The 16,229-nt window shown below is 48.7% G+C and overlaps 1 protein-coding gene across 1 annotated transcript in view; it reads right to left on the bottom strand.

The window, feature by feature from the left end:
- The window catches only part of LOC119450906 (protein smoothened-like), a 113,780-nt gene that overhangs the window by 86,732 nt on the left and 10,819 nt on the right, over positions 1–16,229 (bottom strand). The window contains exons 2-4 of the mRNA XM_037714377.2: positions 13,673–13,906; positions 12,410–12,619; positions 4,744–4,916 (exon numbers count right to left, since the gene is read on the bottom strand). Of these exons, the coding sequence (XP_037570305.1) occupies positions 4,744–4,916; positions 12,410–12,619; positions 13,673–13,906 (617 nt within the window). The remainder of the gene's footprint in view (positions 1–4,743; positions 4,917–12,409; positions 12,620–13,672; positions 13,907–16,229) is intronic.

Genomic DNA, 16,229 nt, shown 5'->3' with positions numbered 1-16,229 from the left:
CCCTTAAACTTTGAGAGTTAAGAATTTGAATTTTTTTACCTTTGAATTTTTTTACCAAAAATTTTTTTTATTGCTGATTTAAATTCTTCGAAAGAACCTATTTCGAAAAAATATGGTCCTAATTTTTGTAGAGTGACAGTAAAGCGAAGAAAAAATTGTGTTGTATAATACACAATGTTCATTCATGAATAAGAAGATAAGCGCATTGAAAAATGGTTGTGTGCACGTCCGGAAACTGAAACGTTTAAGTGAGAAGCCTTCGTCTTAACGCCAAAAAGGTGCGATAGAGCTTTTGTGGTCTCCAAAAAAGGAAACGCAAAAACGGCAGCATCGTTTGTGTATATACACGCCTGCCTTGGAACAGGTGTAATAACGCTGCGGTGGGCGATAAATGATCCGAGTAACAAGCGGTCACCCTTTGAGAGATTTGAAATCAGATAACAATCCGTTTAGCGCGTGTAACAAGTGGGATCCGCTGCAGGAGAAAACCGTAACTTGCTGCCGGTGCCGCGCGCGCGCCCGGATGCGCGAGCGATAGTCGACGCGCCGTTGCCATAAAGAAAAAAGGAGAGGCATTGGTGCAAGTAAAAAATTCCACGTGTTCCCGTCGAGTGGAAGCAAATCCCAAGCGAAAGAAATAATCGAAAGATTCGCGCACTTGTCGCTGCCGCGCGAGCTATATCCGACGTGCGGTTGCCATAAATTGCCATAAAGAAAAAAAACTACAAAAAAACAGAGGGCACTGGCGCAAGTAAAAAATTCCACGTGTTTCCGTCAAGTGGCAGCACATGGCAAGCGATAACGTACATGTACGCCATTGACCATTTTGAGGGTGTTTGCAGAGGACGTACATGTACGGTACAGTCGCCGACCGTTTATTCGGACGCTGAAAATTCGGACATGCTCGTTTATTCGGACACCTTCGCGGCACCGCCACTCGTCCCATTGAAGTAATGTATAACCACGACCGATAGTTTGGACGCTCTACAGCGCGCCGTTCGATTTTTCGGACCCCGGCGGCCTGGTCAGATGCGACGTCGAACGCCACGATACGGTCACGACAAGCTGGCCGCGATGTTTACATTTTGCTAGGTTGCCAGCACTGAAAGGGCGCGCTTGCAATCGTTGGATTGCTGGTGTCTAAATCCACGCAGCACCTACAAGTGTCAGTTGCCGATCTCGAAGGCTATACTTTTGTTGGCTGCAGCTATTGGTTGTCGTGTTTCGGATGTAGCCAGTCCAGTATCCATTGACTGTATACCGCGGCCAAACAGCAGGCCAGGCCAAGCCAAGCCAGTGTGCTTGGAAGTCGGTGCTCGGCCTTTGCGTTGTCAGTTGTTACGTGACCTAGGCCTTGTCAACAGCTACCTTTCAAGTCTTGCTCTTTTGCTCAGTGCAGGGGTTTTCAAGTTCGTTCATCCCAGGGAACCCTGCTAAGCTCCATAAAGTTCCAAGGACCCCCCCCCCCCCCCCGAATTAACCGAATGTCGAATTATCGAGGGTATCAAGAAAACAAACAAATGCTTCACTATGTCAACACGATTTTATTTACTCAATGAATCGTCCAATCTTGTTTCTATTTAGCACAAGACCAGTGCGGAAGCTGAAATTCTCTTTATCTCATGACTGATTAGCGCTAGCAGCGGCGAAGGCCTCGCGACATCCTTCGCGGCGCGCGTTATCATCTGAGACGCGCTTTGCACCAACGGGCGCACATCCCGATTATTTTTTCACCACTCAGCTGCTCGCCAACAAATTGTCCGTCCATCACGATGTAGCCGGTGCTTTTTATCTTCGAGAGCTTTGCACTGAGTCAAAGCGAAACTACTGCTTGCAGCAACCGCTGCGGACGAAACCGCGGCCGCTTTCGACGCGATCATGGACGGCGACCTTGCGGTTCAGAAGGCAGGCGGCTGACGCACGCACCAAGTCAAAACGAAACTACTTTTCACTGCAAGAAGTGGGGACGAAACTGCGGTCGCTGTCGACGCTGCCATGGGAGGCGACTACGCAGTTGTGAAGGCACGCAGCCGATGCGCCCATCGAGTGAAAACGAAACTACTATTTGCCGCAACCGCTGCGGACGAAACTGTGGTGGTTATCGATGCGATCAGAGATAGCGACTACGCACGTACGGAGGCACGCGGCTAGCCGCCAACGCGGTGTTACTCGCGGCGATAAACGCAAGAAAGCTTTAAAGGCACAATTAAGCACGAAGCGCTTCGGCGTTGCTGTCAGTCACGTGCCGCGTACGATTGCCGCTCAGGACCACGGCGATGCGGACTGCGCCGCTTCGTTTCGGTTGGACGCTACGCCGTTCTTCCTCTTCTGCGGCGCGCATTTGCGGTGCTCCGCGTTTTTTTTTTTTTAATTTTTCCTCCAACGTATAATTCAGTGCGCAAGCTATCGGCACCTATCCGATCTACAAATAGGAGAAAGGCGCATGGTGGTAAGCTACGGCCTCCGAGATTCAAGTGCGAAAGCTTAGGCGCGCTGCCCGTTCTGAGAGGTTGGGTGGCTACAAGCTGCTTGCGTATTAATTGCGCGGTTCGCGCGTTGCTGTTACGCACTGAGATGTGCTTTTTGACACTCGGGCATGGGTAATGGAGGTTCTTTGGATCAAGCGCACCTCGTGTTCGCCGTTTTAGACACTTGTCGAGAGCGGGACCAGGGAAAATTTATCAGTGGCTCGCGAAACCCCGAGCAGGGGCCTGCGGAACCCACTTTGAGAACCCATGGAAGCCTTAGTGTGTTAGGCCTGATTGCTTGTTCAATCTCGTCCAGTCGTCGCGTAGTGCGAAATGGCTCCGACGCCTCCCGTGCCATCTGCGCCGACGAGACGCGGCAATTACAAGACTGTCTATAGCGATAGCCAGACACTGTCGGAAATAAGGCTGACCTGATCGCGCGTAAGCGTGCATCTGTACAGTCGCGCATTGACAATTTTTTCCGTCCACTGGGACCATAAAGGTACTTTTTTCTGGCGAATCCGTTTTTTCGGACTCTCGATTATTCGGATTTTTTCGCTGTTCCCGTCGAGTCCGAATAAACGGTCGGCGACTGTATTGACCCTGAAAGGGATAAGTCACCGGTGTCCACAATGCAGATGCAAACTTTTACTGTTGCCTGCAAACACTGTTTTGCTCGTTGCACAGATAAAAACAATTATATTCTGCATTCATGGAACCATATTTTAATAAATATATGCGAAAACTTTCTTCGGGATTTTTTGTGACACACCCTCAAACAGTAAAGATACTTACATAGATGTTACAATGCATAGAACATTGCAACATCCATTCCCAATGCTTTTTCAAAAACAGTTCTGTCACCTTCGTGAAGTTGCCACTGCTTATTTATTCGACAAACCCAAGGGGTGTTTCCCAGCACTCTCCAAACTGCCTTTCTTGTTGCACATTTTATATACAGTCGAATCTCATTAATTCGAACACGCTTAATTTGAACTTCTGGTTTATTCGAACTGACACTGTGATCCCGTCAAAGTTATGTGTATTCGAATGGGCGATAACACCCAGTAATTCGAAAGTGAAAGCATTTGCGACGGCTAATTCGAACATACTGTGCACTGACAATGCTCTCAGCAGCGCGCCAAATCCCATGGCTGTGCTACCGACCAGCATTGCTCCGACACCGCCATAGAGCAAAAGCGCGAGGAGAAGAAAAAAAAAAAAAAGAAAACCGCAGTGGAAATTTCACCCTCTCTCAAATGGCAAGGTCACCGTTTCTGCGTTGCCCCGGAACATGCGTGTTCGTGCCGATGTCTCAGCCATGCGGAGAAAATGGCAGTAAACCCTTCTCCTTCATGCTTCCTATATGTTGTAGTCTCTTGTTGACTTTGCACGCTGTGACTGCTGCGCAGAGGGAAACAGCAGCGGGGGCCCAGTCTGGCCAACGAAACTGCCTACGCCGGCAAACGCTCACTTCCCAATAACGGTAGAAAATGAAACTTCAGGGAGCGGGCTAAGCTGGCGCCGGGCCGGCCGGAGTGACGGCGCCGGCACGGCGGTGGGCGTGCATGGAGACAGTCGAAGGTGAGGGAGCTACGAGAGAGTTGAAAGGGAGGGCGAGGGCTCCCCTGCCGCCCTCCTTCCTCATCTTCGACGGTCTCCGTGTGCGCCCATCGCTGTGCCGGCGCTGCCCGCCGCTCCCCGAAGTTCCGTTTTCTACTGTTATGGGGAAGCGATCGTTGGCCTGTGTAGGCAGTTTCATGGCCCTCGCTCGCTATGTGCTTGCGCGCCGCGATATTTCACGACTCGCACTGTTCTTGCATACTTCAAAAATACATCCTTCTTTTAATTCAAACGTCTTTTAATCCGAACAAATTTTCGGGCCCCTTCGAGTTCGACTTATTGAGATTCGACTGTAGGAGGTGCCTGAAGCTAGCGTCTACAAATGTAGGCACAGCGCCTCAAGGGGACAAATAAATAAATTTAGTTGCAATCCACAAGACAACACTGCACTTCCATGTTCAAGGTGTTCTTTTCACTATCCGACTGTCATAATGCCATCTGCTTCTTTTTACAACACATGCTTGGGATTACAACAGTGGCTGAGCTCATACAAATTGACACAAGAAATCATAGCATGAAAGCGTGACAAACAGGACCATGACATTCTATGGCATTCGTTTACTATGTTTCCTGTCCTTATGTTTTTGCGGCCTATTTTCTCATGTCAGTATGTCAGAGGCTCGTGCCATGTCTGGTGAAGCTCTTTGCATACCTGGGCTCCCCGCTGCGCAGTGTCCCGTCTCGGCGGCAGGTGATGTCCTCCCGGGCACCCGGTAGGAACTGCGCCAGCCAGCCGACGCACATCAGCAGCAGGCACAGGTTCATGTAGAACACCATCACGTTTGGGTACTGGCGGGACTCGCTCCATCCAATCAGGAACGTCAGCTGCACAGAGACGAGGAGGCACAGTTAAACCATGATTCAACAAAGTCGATGGGACCCAAGAATTACTCTGTTATATCAAGGAGTTCATCAAACCAAAACACTTCAAAATCATGCATATAATAACATTATATTTATTCAAGAGCAAACAAAACATTATCTTTGCTTCTGTAAGCACTTAATGCACTGACAGGAGAACGCTCAGCATGCCCGGTGTACCTTCATGGCAGTGGAAAATGTTCTTAACAAGTCAAAGCATCCGTCACCTGAACTGCAATCCAGCATACCTATATTTTCTCTGTATTTTACCAATACAGTTAAATTCAATATAATGAAGTCAGTAAAATAAGCACTTTTTGTACTTCATTACACTAAAACTTAGTTACATTGAAATTTCACCTTTTATGCAAAGTACATTCAGCAACTGATTTTTTTTTCTTTTTTCCAAGGAAGGGGCCCCCAAAAATGTCCAAATGATTGGGCAGTTAAAAAAAAAAACTTTTTGAAGCATTGCTGACATGATATTTCTGACTCCTCACTTTTTGCGTTAAATGAAGGTGTTATAGCACTAAACCCTAGAAAAAACAGTGAGAAGCCTCACAGCACTGTATCTAATTTGATATACAGTGGAATCTCGATGATACAAATCTCACGGGGTCACGAAAAATATTCGTATTAGCCGAAATTCGTATCATCGAAACACAATTAAAACTAGGTAGCTAAATCAAGGCGGGACGCGAGGATCAGATCGCGCAAATCGCAAGAAAAATAGATTTTTGAAAACCACGCGTTTGGGTATCTGCAACGCCTAATCTACGCTGCATCAAAATGGTTTGGCTGAAAACGCACGCCCGAAAAAGTTTAATTCGTCAGTGCGCAGGGCGAGAAAACAGCTTTAAATAGCGCAAAATCACCGCAGTTCACGGAGCCATATCTCGTATTTCCCGCCACCGAGCGCCGCCATCTTGGTATCGTTAGAAAGCTCAAAGTTTTGCCATTCCGCTTCTCAATTCGTCCGTCGTCGTCAACTTGTAACAAACGCACAAACACCAAAGAAGCGCGGGTCTGCGATAGGTAGTCACACGGGCCCTCTGATAAAAGCGGGCCTCCGATTGGCTGCCGTGCTGAAAGGTGTCTCTCCATTGGTTGCTGCTGGGGCAGGGGCAAGATGGCAACCGCAGTTGTCTGCTTCGTAAACCACACCGGCGTGCGCGTCTTCACTTGACACACAGAATTCGGATTACTGAGAACTCCCAGGTTAGTGATGGATCGTCGCTCGTTGGCGAATAAACTTTGGAGGAAGCACGCCTTCGGAATACGGAAGCGCTCCTACGGCAAGAAAAATACGGCGATTAGCGGGAGAAGCGGAGGCACACCCGACTGAACGAGCGCAACCTTGCACCGTGGATTACGTGCCGAGCTATCTTGCACCGTGCGACTCCAGCAGCGAAACCCACAATCGCCCTTTGCCATCGGCACCGATAATGCAGCCGATGGAAGACGCGCCAACGGAGGCTCCCGCGCCTCGACGTACGGCCCCGCGAATCAGCTGAGATCGTATCTCGGTAGACATAGCTCGCTGCGACTAGGCAAAATGGCGCAAAAAAGAGCGCGGCCCGAAGCACGGCAGCCACTCCGCCCGATGGAACACAGAAAAGAAGGAAAAGCACAAAAGGAACAAAAGCGCCACCGCTTCGAACTCTTCGCACCCATTCGCGGCCTCCGCACCAAAAGAGAAAGGGAGAAAGTGCGTGACTGCGCGCTGTTCTCTTTCGTGGCCGTCGGTGGGGCAGCATTTATTCGTATCAACCGTCGCGGGTCGAAAATCAATACGTAACAACCGTTTTCTAGCACGATGCAAAGTAATGGGGCTCGGCCAGGACCGCAGAAAAATTCGTATCATCCAGAAATTTGTATCAGCCGTGATCGTATCATCGAGGTTCCACTGTAATAGCTTTTATACAAATAGTTTCAGTTTTGCTTCCCAGGAGGATACTGTGCCATGACACGTCACGACACAGTACAGTCGAACCCGGGTGTATCGAACCTACTTATAACGAATTACAGTAAAACCTCGATAATTCGAAGGTCGCCGGACCGCGAAAATTCTTCGAATTAAGCGGATTTTCGAATTAACCGAAATGAATAAAAAAAAAAAGAAAACAAGCAAGAACTTGCCGCGAAAAGAAATCACCTTTATTTTCCATGTCCGAGAAAAATTACTCAAAGTAATCACCGATGCGGGATTACTTGGCGCGCTGGTTCGCCGCCCCTAGTGCCATGCTCTCCAGCTGGCTCAAAAAACGTAGCATACAAATATCACCCGCACTGCACTCAACAAAGTTGCGGACGATGTTCACGGAATCGATAACTGCCGCGAAAGCGGGCGTGGTGGTGCTTGACTCCAAAAATTTGGACTTGCTGGATATTCCGGACTTCAAAAATGCACTGTCAGGGTTCCCATTGAGTCCATGCATTTTCGCACCCAATTTTTCGGACGAATTGAGACCCCAAAGTTCGATTTTGCGGACTAAATCGCTCTTTCCTAGCCGCGCTACCCAATCTTGGAGGCCGCCATGTTGGATTTTGCACTGGCTTGAATTCCAGTGACTCGCTGTATATCCTCCAAGATTAGAACGCACGCTCGCGCAATCCTCCAGTCTCGGAGGCCATGCCATCGTTGTAACCATTTATTATTTTTTTAATTCTTTTTTTATTGCGACAGCAATTATATGGACACTTCAAGCGGATTTTCGCCGTCGGCGTCGCCGCCCTGAGGATCCATACATAGTCCAAGGGCGATAAAATCATCGCCGCGCGCCCGCCGTATGTGCGAGTGACAGCGCGCGGGGGACGCGCGCTTTCATGGAGAGCGAACGCACGGCGGAGGGGACTTCCTCCCTCGTGCGAAAGGCCGTGGGGGGGGGGGGGGGGGGCTTTCGCACGAAAGGGCCCCCCCCCCCCACTCTTCTAACTACTCTTCTAACTGCGTACTTAGCGCCGGAGCGGTTTCTCGCACGGCTCTGACCTTTCGTATGGGCTGTGCTCTCGCCGCTCGCAGCGATAGACCACACGAACTTTCGCTCGCTGTGGGCTGCGGCGGCCGCGCTCGCTCGTGCGCGCTGACACCACGCGTGTTATTTCAGTGAGTTTTTTTTCTCTCAAGTTTCGGTTGCTATTTAGAACGTGGCGTGTACACCGAGCAGGTGTCTCGGAGACCCATGTCTCAGTGATCGGCGCTACCTCCTGTACCTTCGCGAGAGCTAAGCGGTGCGAAGCTCGTTTCTTGGATCTCCATGGCGAACTCCGTTGGCGGAGATCGCCAATGCAGTGGCGTTCGTGTCGACTGTACACGGAGACGACGTCATTGCTGCGCAAATCCAAGCAAGTCGATCCTCTCCAAGCGTAGTATGAGGCAGGGCATTATTAAAGATTTTTTTTAAAGCCGCACTAATGACTTTTTTTTCGGCCGAACGAGTTTTCCGGACTATTTTTCAGTCCCCACGAGCTCGGAAAATCGGTTGGCGACTGTACGGAGCGCCCTAACCTAACCGCCGCACGTTGCTACTAGCCGGAAACTTCGAATTATCCGAATAGAGCCGCGCGGGCCATTCAAATTATCCGGTAGAATTTGCATTGAGAATGACGGGACCGCTCAAATTCTTCGAATTAACCGAAATTTCGAATTAACCGAGTTCGAATTATCGAGGTTTTACTGTACCATATTTACTTGATTCTAACGCGCCCTCGATTGTAAGGCGTACCCGTTTTCTGTGACCAAAAGAGAGGAAAAAAATTATTTGCAGTACCGCGCACCTCATACTTTAATGCAGAAATACAACTATCGCTCAAGATTTTCTCCCAATACACTAAAGTTGCGATGAACAAAAATGTCTCAGTTTCGCCCAAAAGGCGAAGCATCGATTGCGACATTAGCGGACAGCTATACAAAGTAAGGATAGTAGTTTTATCGGCCGTAAAAACTTGTAAACATTCGCTGTTTAACTAAATTGGTAGACTAATGCACACGTACTACAGCACATGGTCGGCGCTATGGGAGCTAGGCTCGATGTGCGTAGAGAGGCGGCCATATTGAAATGCCGATGACGATATGGCAGTGCAAATTTAGGGTCGTGCTCGATTCTAACGCGCAGGCAATTTTCGGACCCTTTTTATCGAAAAAAAAAGTGCAGGTTAGATTCGAGTGAATACGATATTACGTATATCGAACAGCTGTAAACTCCCCTTGAAAATCCCATGCAAATGTAGAGGGCTGGTGCACGCGCATATGGAATGCCCGTTCACCAGCACATTCGATATATCGAACGCAGCAACACGCCGAAGGCCCCTAAGTGCACTTCTATGTGCACTTTGAGGTATTCTGGCACCTGGAGGTGGAGAAGAGAATGTGCAGTCCGTTGAGACGTGTGGGTCGTGTGTGCAGTCAGTTGAGCCCCGTCGAATTATTCGGCTAGACCGCGTGCTACCTCGAACGTTAAAATTTCTTCTTTCCGATTTTCGTGGCGTCATTGTGTGGGTTGAGTGCCTAGTCACGAGTTCATTTTCTGCAAGCGATGGCCGCTACAAGTGTAAAGAAAAGAATCAACTTGGAATTTGCAATGAAGTTGAAAGTGATCCAGCAATTTTTTGCAGGTAAATAAAGTGCACTTTCTTTTTTTTTTTGAGTTGCGTGCAATACATTAGCGGCCCCGGATGCACCAATCGGTAAGCCACCATTTGCCTCGGGGACTATTATTTTATATATCAAATTATTTATATACAGTATAAACCACTTATAACGTAACCGCTTATAGTGCAGGACCGGATATAGTGCGGTCTTTTCAGACTCCCGTTGATTTTCCCATAACACTCCATGTATACACGTATCGCTTATAGTGCAGTTGCGGGAAACAAAATACCGGTTACAGTGCGGCGGCCTAGGAGTACGTAAGTCAGTGGAGACGGCGAATGCTCGCCTCAAACGGGCACCCAAAGGAGTGCTCGAGGAAGAAAGAAAGACTAAGTGCAGGATAAGGGCACATGGTGTGGACATTCTGGTTTCAGCCAGTGAGGCTGAAACCAGAATCTTGAGTGCGAGTCGTGAAATATCACGGCGCGCATAGCGAGCGAGGGCCGCGAAACAAGTTTGTATGGGTGTTCTGTCGCGTTCGCTTCACGATAATGGCAGTAAACGAAACTTCAGGGAGCGGGCGGCGCCGGCACAGCACGGCGAAGGGCGCACGTGGGGACCGTGGAATGTGAGGGAGGAGGGCGGCAGGGAAGCAGATTTCGCCTCGGCAACTCCGCCGCTTCAGTGGCTCCCCTCGCCCTCCCTCGTAGCTCCCTCACTTTCGACTGTCGCCGTGCGCGCTCACCGCCGTGCAGGCGCCGCCGCTGGGCCGCTCCAGCCGACCCGGCGCCAGCTCCCCGAAGTTTCGTTTTCTGCCGTTATAGGGAAGCGGACGTTTGCCGGCGTGGGCAGTTTTGTTGGCCGGCCGGGGACAGCACCGCTGCTTCCCTCGGCGCCGTAGCCGCAGCGTGCAAGGTCAACTCGTGACTAGAAAGTAGAGGAAGCATAAAGGAGAAAGAAGGGTTCACTGCCATTTTCTACGCGTGGCTGAGACGTCGGCACGTACACGCATGTTCCGGCGCAACGCAGAATCGGCGACCTTGCCATTTGAGAGAGGGTGAAATTCCCGCTGCGTTTTTTTTCTTTTGTTTTGTTCGCGCGTGACATTGAGGGGGGTCTCCTAAGCTTTTACTCTATGGCGGTGCCGGAGCAATGCCGGTCGGAGGCGCCATCGCGTGATTTGGTTCGAATTAACGAGATTCGACTGTAAATTGAATGCAAACGTTCTAGTCGCATTCCTCGACTGTCGCATACTCGTGGCGGCTCGGTGCACATGTTTTGCATATGTGCGGGCCTTGAAAATTGTTGCTTTGGTTATAGTGTGGCACCGCTTATAGTGCGGATATTCGCGACTCCGGCGACTTACGTTGTAAGCGGTCTACACTGTATTGAACTTTTTTGTGATTCCCTTCAAGTTCGATATACAGTTGATCCCACTTATAATGATGCCGGTTTTAGCAATATATCGGTTACAACAATGAGAAGCTGCTACACCGTCAACTTTTGTATGTTTTCTATGGTAAAATAACTCACTTACTACAATGCCCCCAGGCCGCATTATCGGTTATAATGAAGCACTGTTTCCATCCCTCCAAAAACTAATTAGCTGCACCCATAGCTCTATGCCACACCACCCTCTGAAACACGAATAGTATCTGCGCTGTTAGCCCGATAGCGCAGTGCGCTGCTCCGAGATTGCGCGCTGGCTGGCTTGGCCCCTCATTCCGGGCAGTTCTGCTGACGGTTTTTAAGGCACTGAGGCTCGTCTTTGTTAGTTGCGCCGTGGTTTCTCGGCCTCGTTCGACTCGCTGCCGAAACGGAAGACGGCTGATCTGCCTGCTGATCATGGGCAATGCACGACGTTGCCAGAGAAAAGAAGGCCGACTGCTATAGGTTTGGGAACAAAGTGCTTCTAACCGATGAGGCGATCGTCGCGAACGTGCTTGCATCAGATAGCAACGACGGCAGCGATGACGCGGTAGGGCAGGCTGCCTCAACGTTGTCCTCACAGGAAGCCTTGCAGATTATTCAGTCCCTCCGGGACTTCGTTCTTGTGAGGGACCTTCCGCTGCACTACATGGAGCACGAGGATGCCTTGGAGAAGGCTGTCGGCAAGCTTCGCATAAAGCAAGCAAAGCTGACGGACAGGGTTTTCTCGTGCAAGCCAGTGAGAAGTACGTGGCGAGATGCTTGTGGCGATCTCGCCTCAGCATTTCTTCTGGACTTCTCAAGCTGAGAGGCTGCTGCGGCAACGTTCTCGCATTTTTTAAAAGGCCCCCTCTTTTGAGGCCACCAAGGTGATGCCTGGGCGGAGTTCGCGGGTCACTTGTCACCCGTGACCCCGCTTTGCAGTAGCTATAGCAGTGGCATTCTTGAACACCGACAGCCACGGCTTGTTACACGCGATCGGAGTGTAGAGGAAGCGGAGTTGAACAGTTAAACGAGCCAACACAGTCAGCAGCCGGATGGATGAAGGTGATGGGGAAGGGAACTGGCCTCCCCCCCAATTATAGCTTTCTCACAACAGCTATGCCCCCATCCCTTTATATTGATTTTTTTCATGCAACCTGGTTATAACAATTATCAGTTATAACAATGAAATTTTCATGACACTTGAATATTGTTATAAATGGGTTCAACTGTATCTGGGTTCGGCTGTATAACACCACTGAAATGCAGGTGACCCCACAGCATCAGCTGACAGAGGTGCAGCTGACGAGTGACCCGTTAGTTGGATATGAAAGGCCTCAACAATCTTGTTCTTAAGCTGGCCATGGTTACATCAAATTACTTGCATTTCCGTCAAGTTCCCTTGCACTCCTGACAATGCCAGACAAGGTGCAGCACCTTCTGTCGGTAAACTCACCACTGCAAACAGGCAGGCAACCGTGGCGAGGGCAACAATGACGCCCACAAAGGTGCGCATGCTGGTCCGCTCGTCCTCGGTGAGTAGCGGGTGTCGGCAGCCAATGCCACAGCCCTCCACCTCGGGGTACCAGCTGGTCTCGCGCGGCGTCCCCACCAGAGGCTCCAGGCACCGGCTGGTCGTGTTGAACTTGATCTCACGCATGGTGTCCTGGTGGTCAACAGGGTGGCAGGTGAGGGTTACACTGGCAAGTAGACCTGGCCCCCCCTAAGCTAACGTACCTTTTTTTCAACATCATCATCAGCCTAATTTACGTTCACTACAGGTTGAAGGCCTCTCGTTCCAGCCTTATCCAGTTACACCTGTCTTGCATCAGCAGATTAAATCCTATGCCGAAAAATGTTCTAATCTCATCACATCACTTAATCATCTGACCGTGTTTCCCTTTACCTTGGTATTGTTATGCTATGATGGACCACAAGTTGTCTGCCCTACGCATTGCATGACTTTGCTAAATACACCAGTTCCTGTTTAATATCACACAGGATACTTAATTCATACTGCTGTCTTCTTGTCTCTCAATGTTACGTGTGCAAACTTTAATTTTTCTTTCCATTATTCATGGCACGGTCCTTAGCTCCTTCTCACGTATATTATCAGTGCATCCTATATATACTAGCACAATGCACTGGTTATGTATTGCTTTACTTCTTGAAAATAATGGTAAGCTGCTGCTACCGACCTGGGAATGTCTGCCATGTGTGCTGCAGCACACTGGTCTGGTCATTCCCTTTTCACTGTGGATATCAGCACAGTTGAAACCCTCAATTTGTCTTTTGTGAATGTAGCACTTGATTGTCACATTGCAGTAGTGACAGTCAAGTTCCAAATGTTCCCCAAAAGTGTGAGTCAGGAATCTAACTTTTTATTGAGACTTGTACTAAGAAAGATAAGCAACACTTGAATCAAAATGAAGGCAGCGAGTACAGTTGAGGGCCTTCGAATCTGAACTCACGGGTCAAATCCATCCACTATTTACACATGTATGACTGTACATTACCGAGTAACTGCTAGTACTTGTGCCACACATGCAATCTGATTAGACAAGACATTAATCCTAAATAATCGATGACAACATTAAAAATATTTTGGATGCAGTAGACACGTCTTATACCAAGCGATAACAGTGATAATCGGGTGAAAAATTGTCCCCGGCAAAAAGCTACACAATGTACACATATGTATATGAGCCTTCAGGCAAACCTTGCATCCAGACGCAAAGGTGCCTTCCTGCTGACATCGGAGAAAGAAGGGCCAGCGGTCAGAGTCCAGAGCAGTGATTCGGCAAAATGCGCGCACCAGGCGGCAAGTCTCGTGGCTTGGTAGCGTGACCAGGCCATCCACACAGCGGGGGCGGTACACGGCACACAGGAGGGGCTGCACCACGGCCCAGCACCGAGGAATTTGACGCAGACCATACCACAGGTCCAGCCGCTCCTGCAATAGAACACCAAAAAGATCACGAATTCATCTTCCCTGCCAACAGTCCTGCACAACAGCAGTAAAAGGGTAGAGAGGCAAAGTTCACCACAATGGTTACACCATTCAGAAGTCCAGAACATCATGGAAATCCAGCCAGGTTGGGGCAATACGTGTCTTTGTAGCTGGAAATACATCAGTGTCCCTGTGCTTCGAGTTGCCGGTTAATTCGGCACCACCTTGATTTCTGCTAGCCTCCTGGTTTGCTCAGATGATACTATGACCACTCTCTAGATACTATGACCACTAAACAATGTGCAATAGAAGAGGAGTTGTTGTCGCTAAAGACCATTAAATCGGACGTGCAACTGGTTCAGTCTTGCTTTAAGTCCATTGCAACAGAACTGTCAAACCTCACTAGGCGTTGTGATGATCTAGAAAAATCACAGTAGACGTAATCTTGTCGTGTATGGTATTGCTGACACTGAACACGAAACGTGGGACCAGGCTGAGGCGCAAATATGCAAGATATGTGACAATGTTCTCGGTGTGCGACTAAATGATTGCGACATAGAGCATGCGCACCCGTAGGACGCTTCAATAAAAGCAAACCACGTCCTCTTATTGCTTGCTTCTATTTCTACAAAACCAAGCAAAATATCTTGTCACAGGGTCGCAAGCTGAAAGACACTGGTTATGCTATCAGTAGAAATTTTTCGCCACGTGTGCGTGCGGAAAGAAAACAACTTATTTCATACGGAAAACAACAAAAGTGCCCTTTTAAGCTTAGTTTCAAGCGTCTTTCCATTGAGAATAAGACGTACAGATATGATACAGATAGCAAGGAAGTCGTCCACTGCAACTCGAAGCTAGAAGGGCCCAAGAAGCTCCGAAATTGGGCTGATGCTGACCTAACAGTGATGGTGATAAATTTCCGTAGTGTCAAAAATAAAGTTGATGATTTCGCTTTTGTTACAACATTGTATCGCCATAACACCATCATTGGTACCGAGTCTTGGCTCGATGATTCTGTGCCAGATGCCCACGTCTTTCCTTTGGGATACACTGTGTACCGAACTGACAGAAACACGCATGGTGGGGGTGTTTTCGTGCTAGCTGGAAATGACTTACCAAGTTGGCCAATACAAAATTTGTGTCGAACATGTGAAGTCGCACTGTGCAAGATTTCGCTGTCAACCGGAAGAACGCTTACAGTAGGGTCATTCTACAGACCACCCGGTGTGAACGCTGAGCCCATAGTAAACCTGTATGAAGAACTTATGACGACACAAAATGATATTATACTGCTAAGAGGTGACTTTAATGTTCCGGACGTACTCTGGAATCGTGAAGAACCCACATTTTTCGCGCACTCAGCATTGCACGACACCCGGGGAAGCTTCGTTAACGGCTTAAACTTATCTCAGCATGTGTTAGAGCCGATAAGGGTGTGCTCGGGCTCATCCAGCGTTCTGGATTTTCTATTCACAAATGAATCCACCATTGTAAAAGATACTACATGTGTGCCTGGCATAAGCGACCACAAAATAGCTATATCTTCTTTGAAATATCCGCATCGGCATAAATGTAAGCAGTCTCAAAGAAAAGTGTATTTCTACAACCAAGGCAATTGTGGCGCAATCCGAGATGAGCTAGACCTTTTACTCCACGTTTGACGCAAAATGCAGTCGTTATGACGTCAGCAATGCATGGTTGCTCCTGAGATCTGAAGCCCTAACTTTGAGCAACACGTCCCATCGAAAATACTTAGCTCTAAGAAACGAAGGGATAAGCCATGGATGATGCGTGAAATTCGCAGCATTATTAATAAAATGCGCCACTTATTCGTTCGCTTTCGTAAGGTCAAATCAGTTGCCATCCCAGATAAAATTTCCGGACTTCAGTATTCTTTCAAGAGCAAAATTCGTCAAGCCAAAAAAACTTTTTTTGGAGGTATGGAAGACTCCATAAAAAGTAACAGCAAATCAATTTGGAAATTTATTCAGAGTGTAAGGAAGAAGAAGTGCCGGTTAGCCAGGTGCATCTCCGGTGTATGAAATACGACGAAGAAGTGCCGGTCAGTCAGGCGCATCACCAGCGCTTTTAGGCACGGGGCTTGTCCTGACTGCTCGCAGGGTTCTGACTGCCGCACCGAGTTCGACCTCTCAATCCTGTCAATAAACACCTTGACAAGAGTAATTGTAAACAAGATACAGGTATACCGCATCTTCTCACGGTGGACGGAACTATTACGGACAATGAACATAAAGCTGTTGTCCTGAATAATTACTTCATAGCAGTGTTTCGGGCAGACTTGCCCGGAGATAGTGCCATTTTGCCA

This window comes from Dermacentor silvarum, chromosome 4 (genome assembly GCF_013339745.2).
Source record: "Dermacentor silvarum isolate Dsil-2018 chromosome 4, BIME_Dsil_1.4, whole genome shotgun sequence".
Taxonomy (NCBI): domain Eukaryota; kingdom Metazoa; phylum Arthropoda; class Arachnida; order Ixodida; family Ixodidae; genus Dermacentor; species Dermacentor silvarum.
The sequence above is the reverse complement of the archived record's forward strand: the minus strand, read 5'-3'. Positions and strand labels throughout refer to the sequence as shown.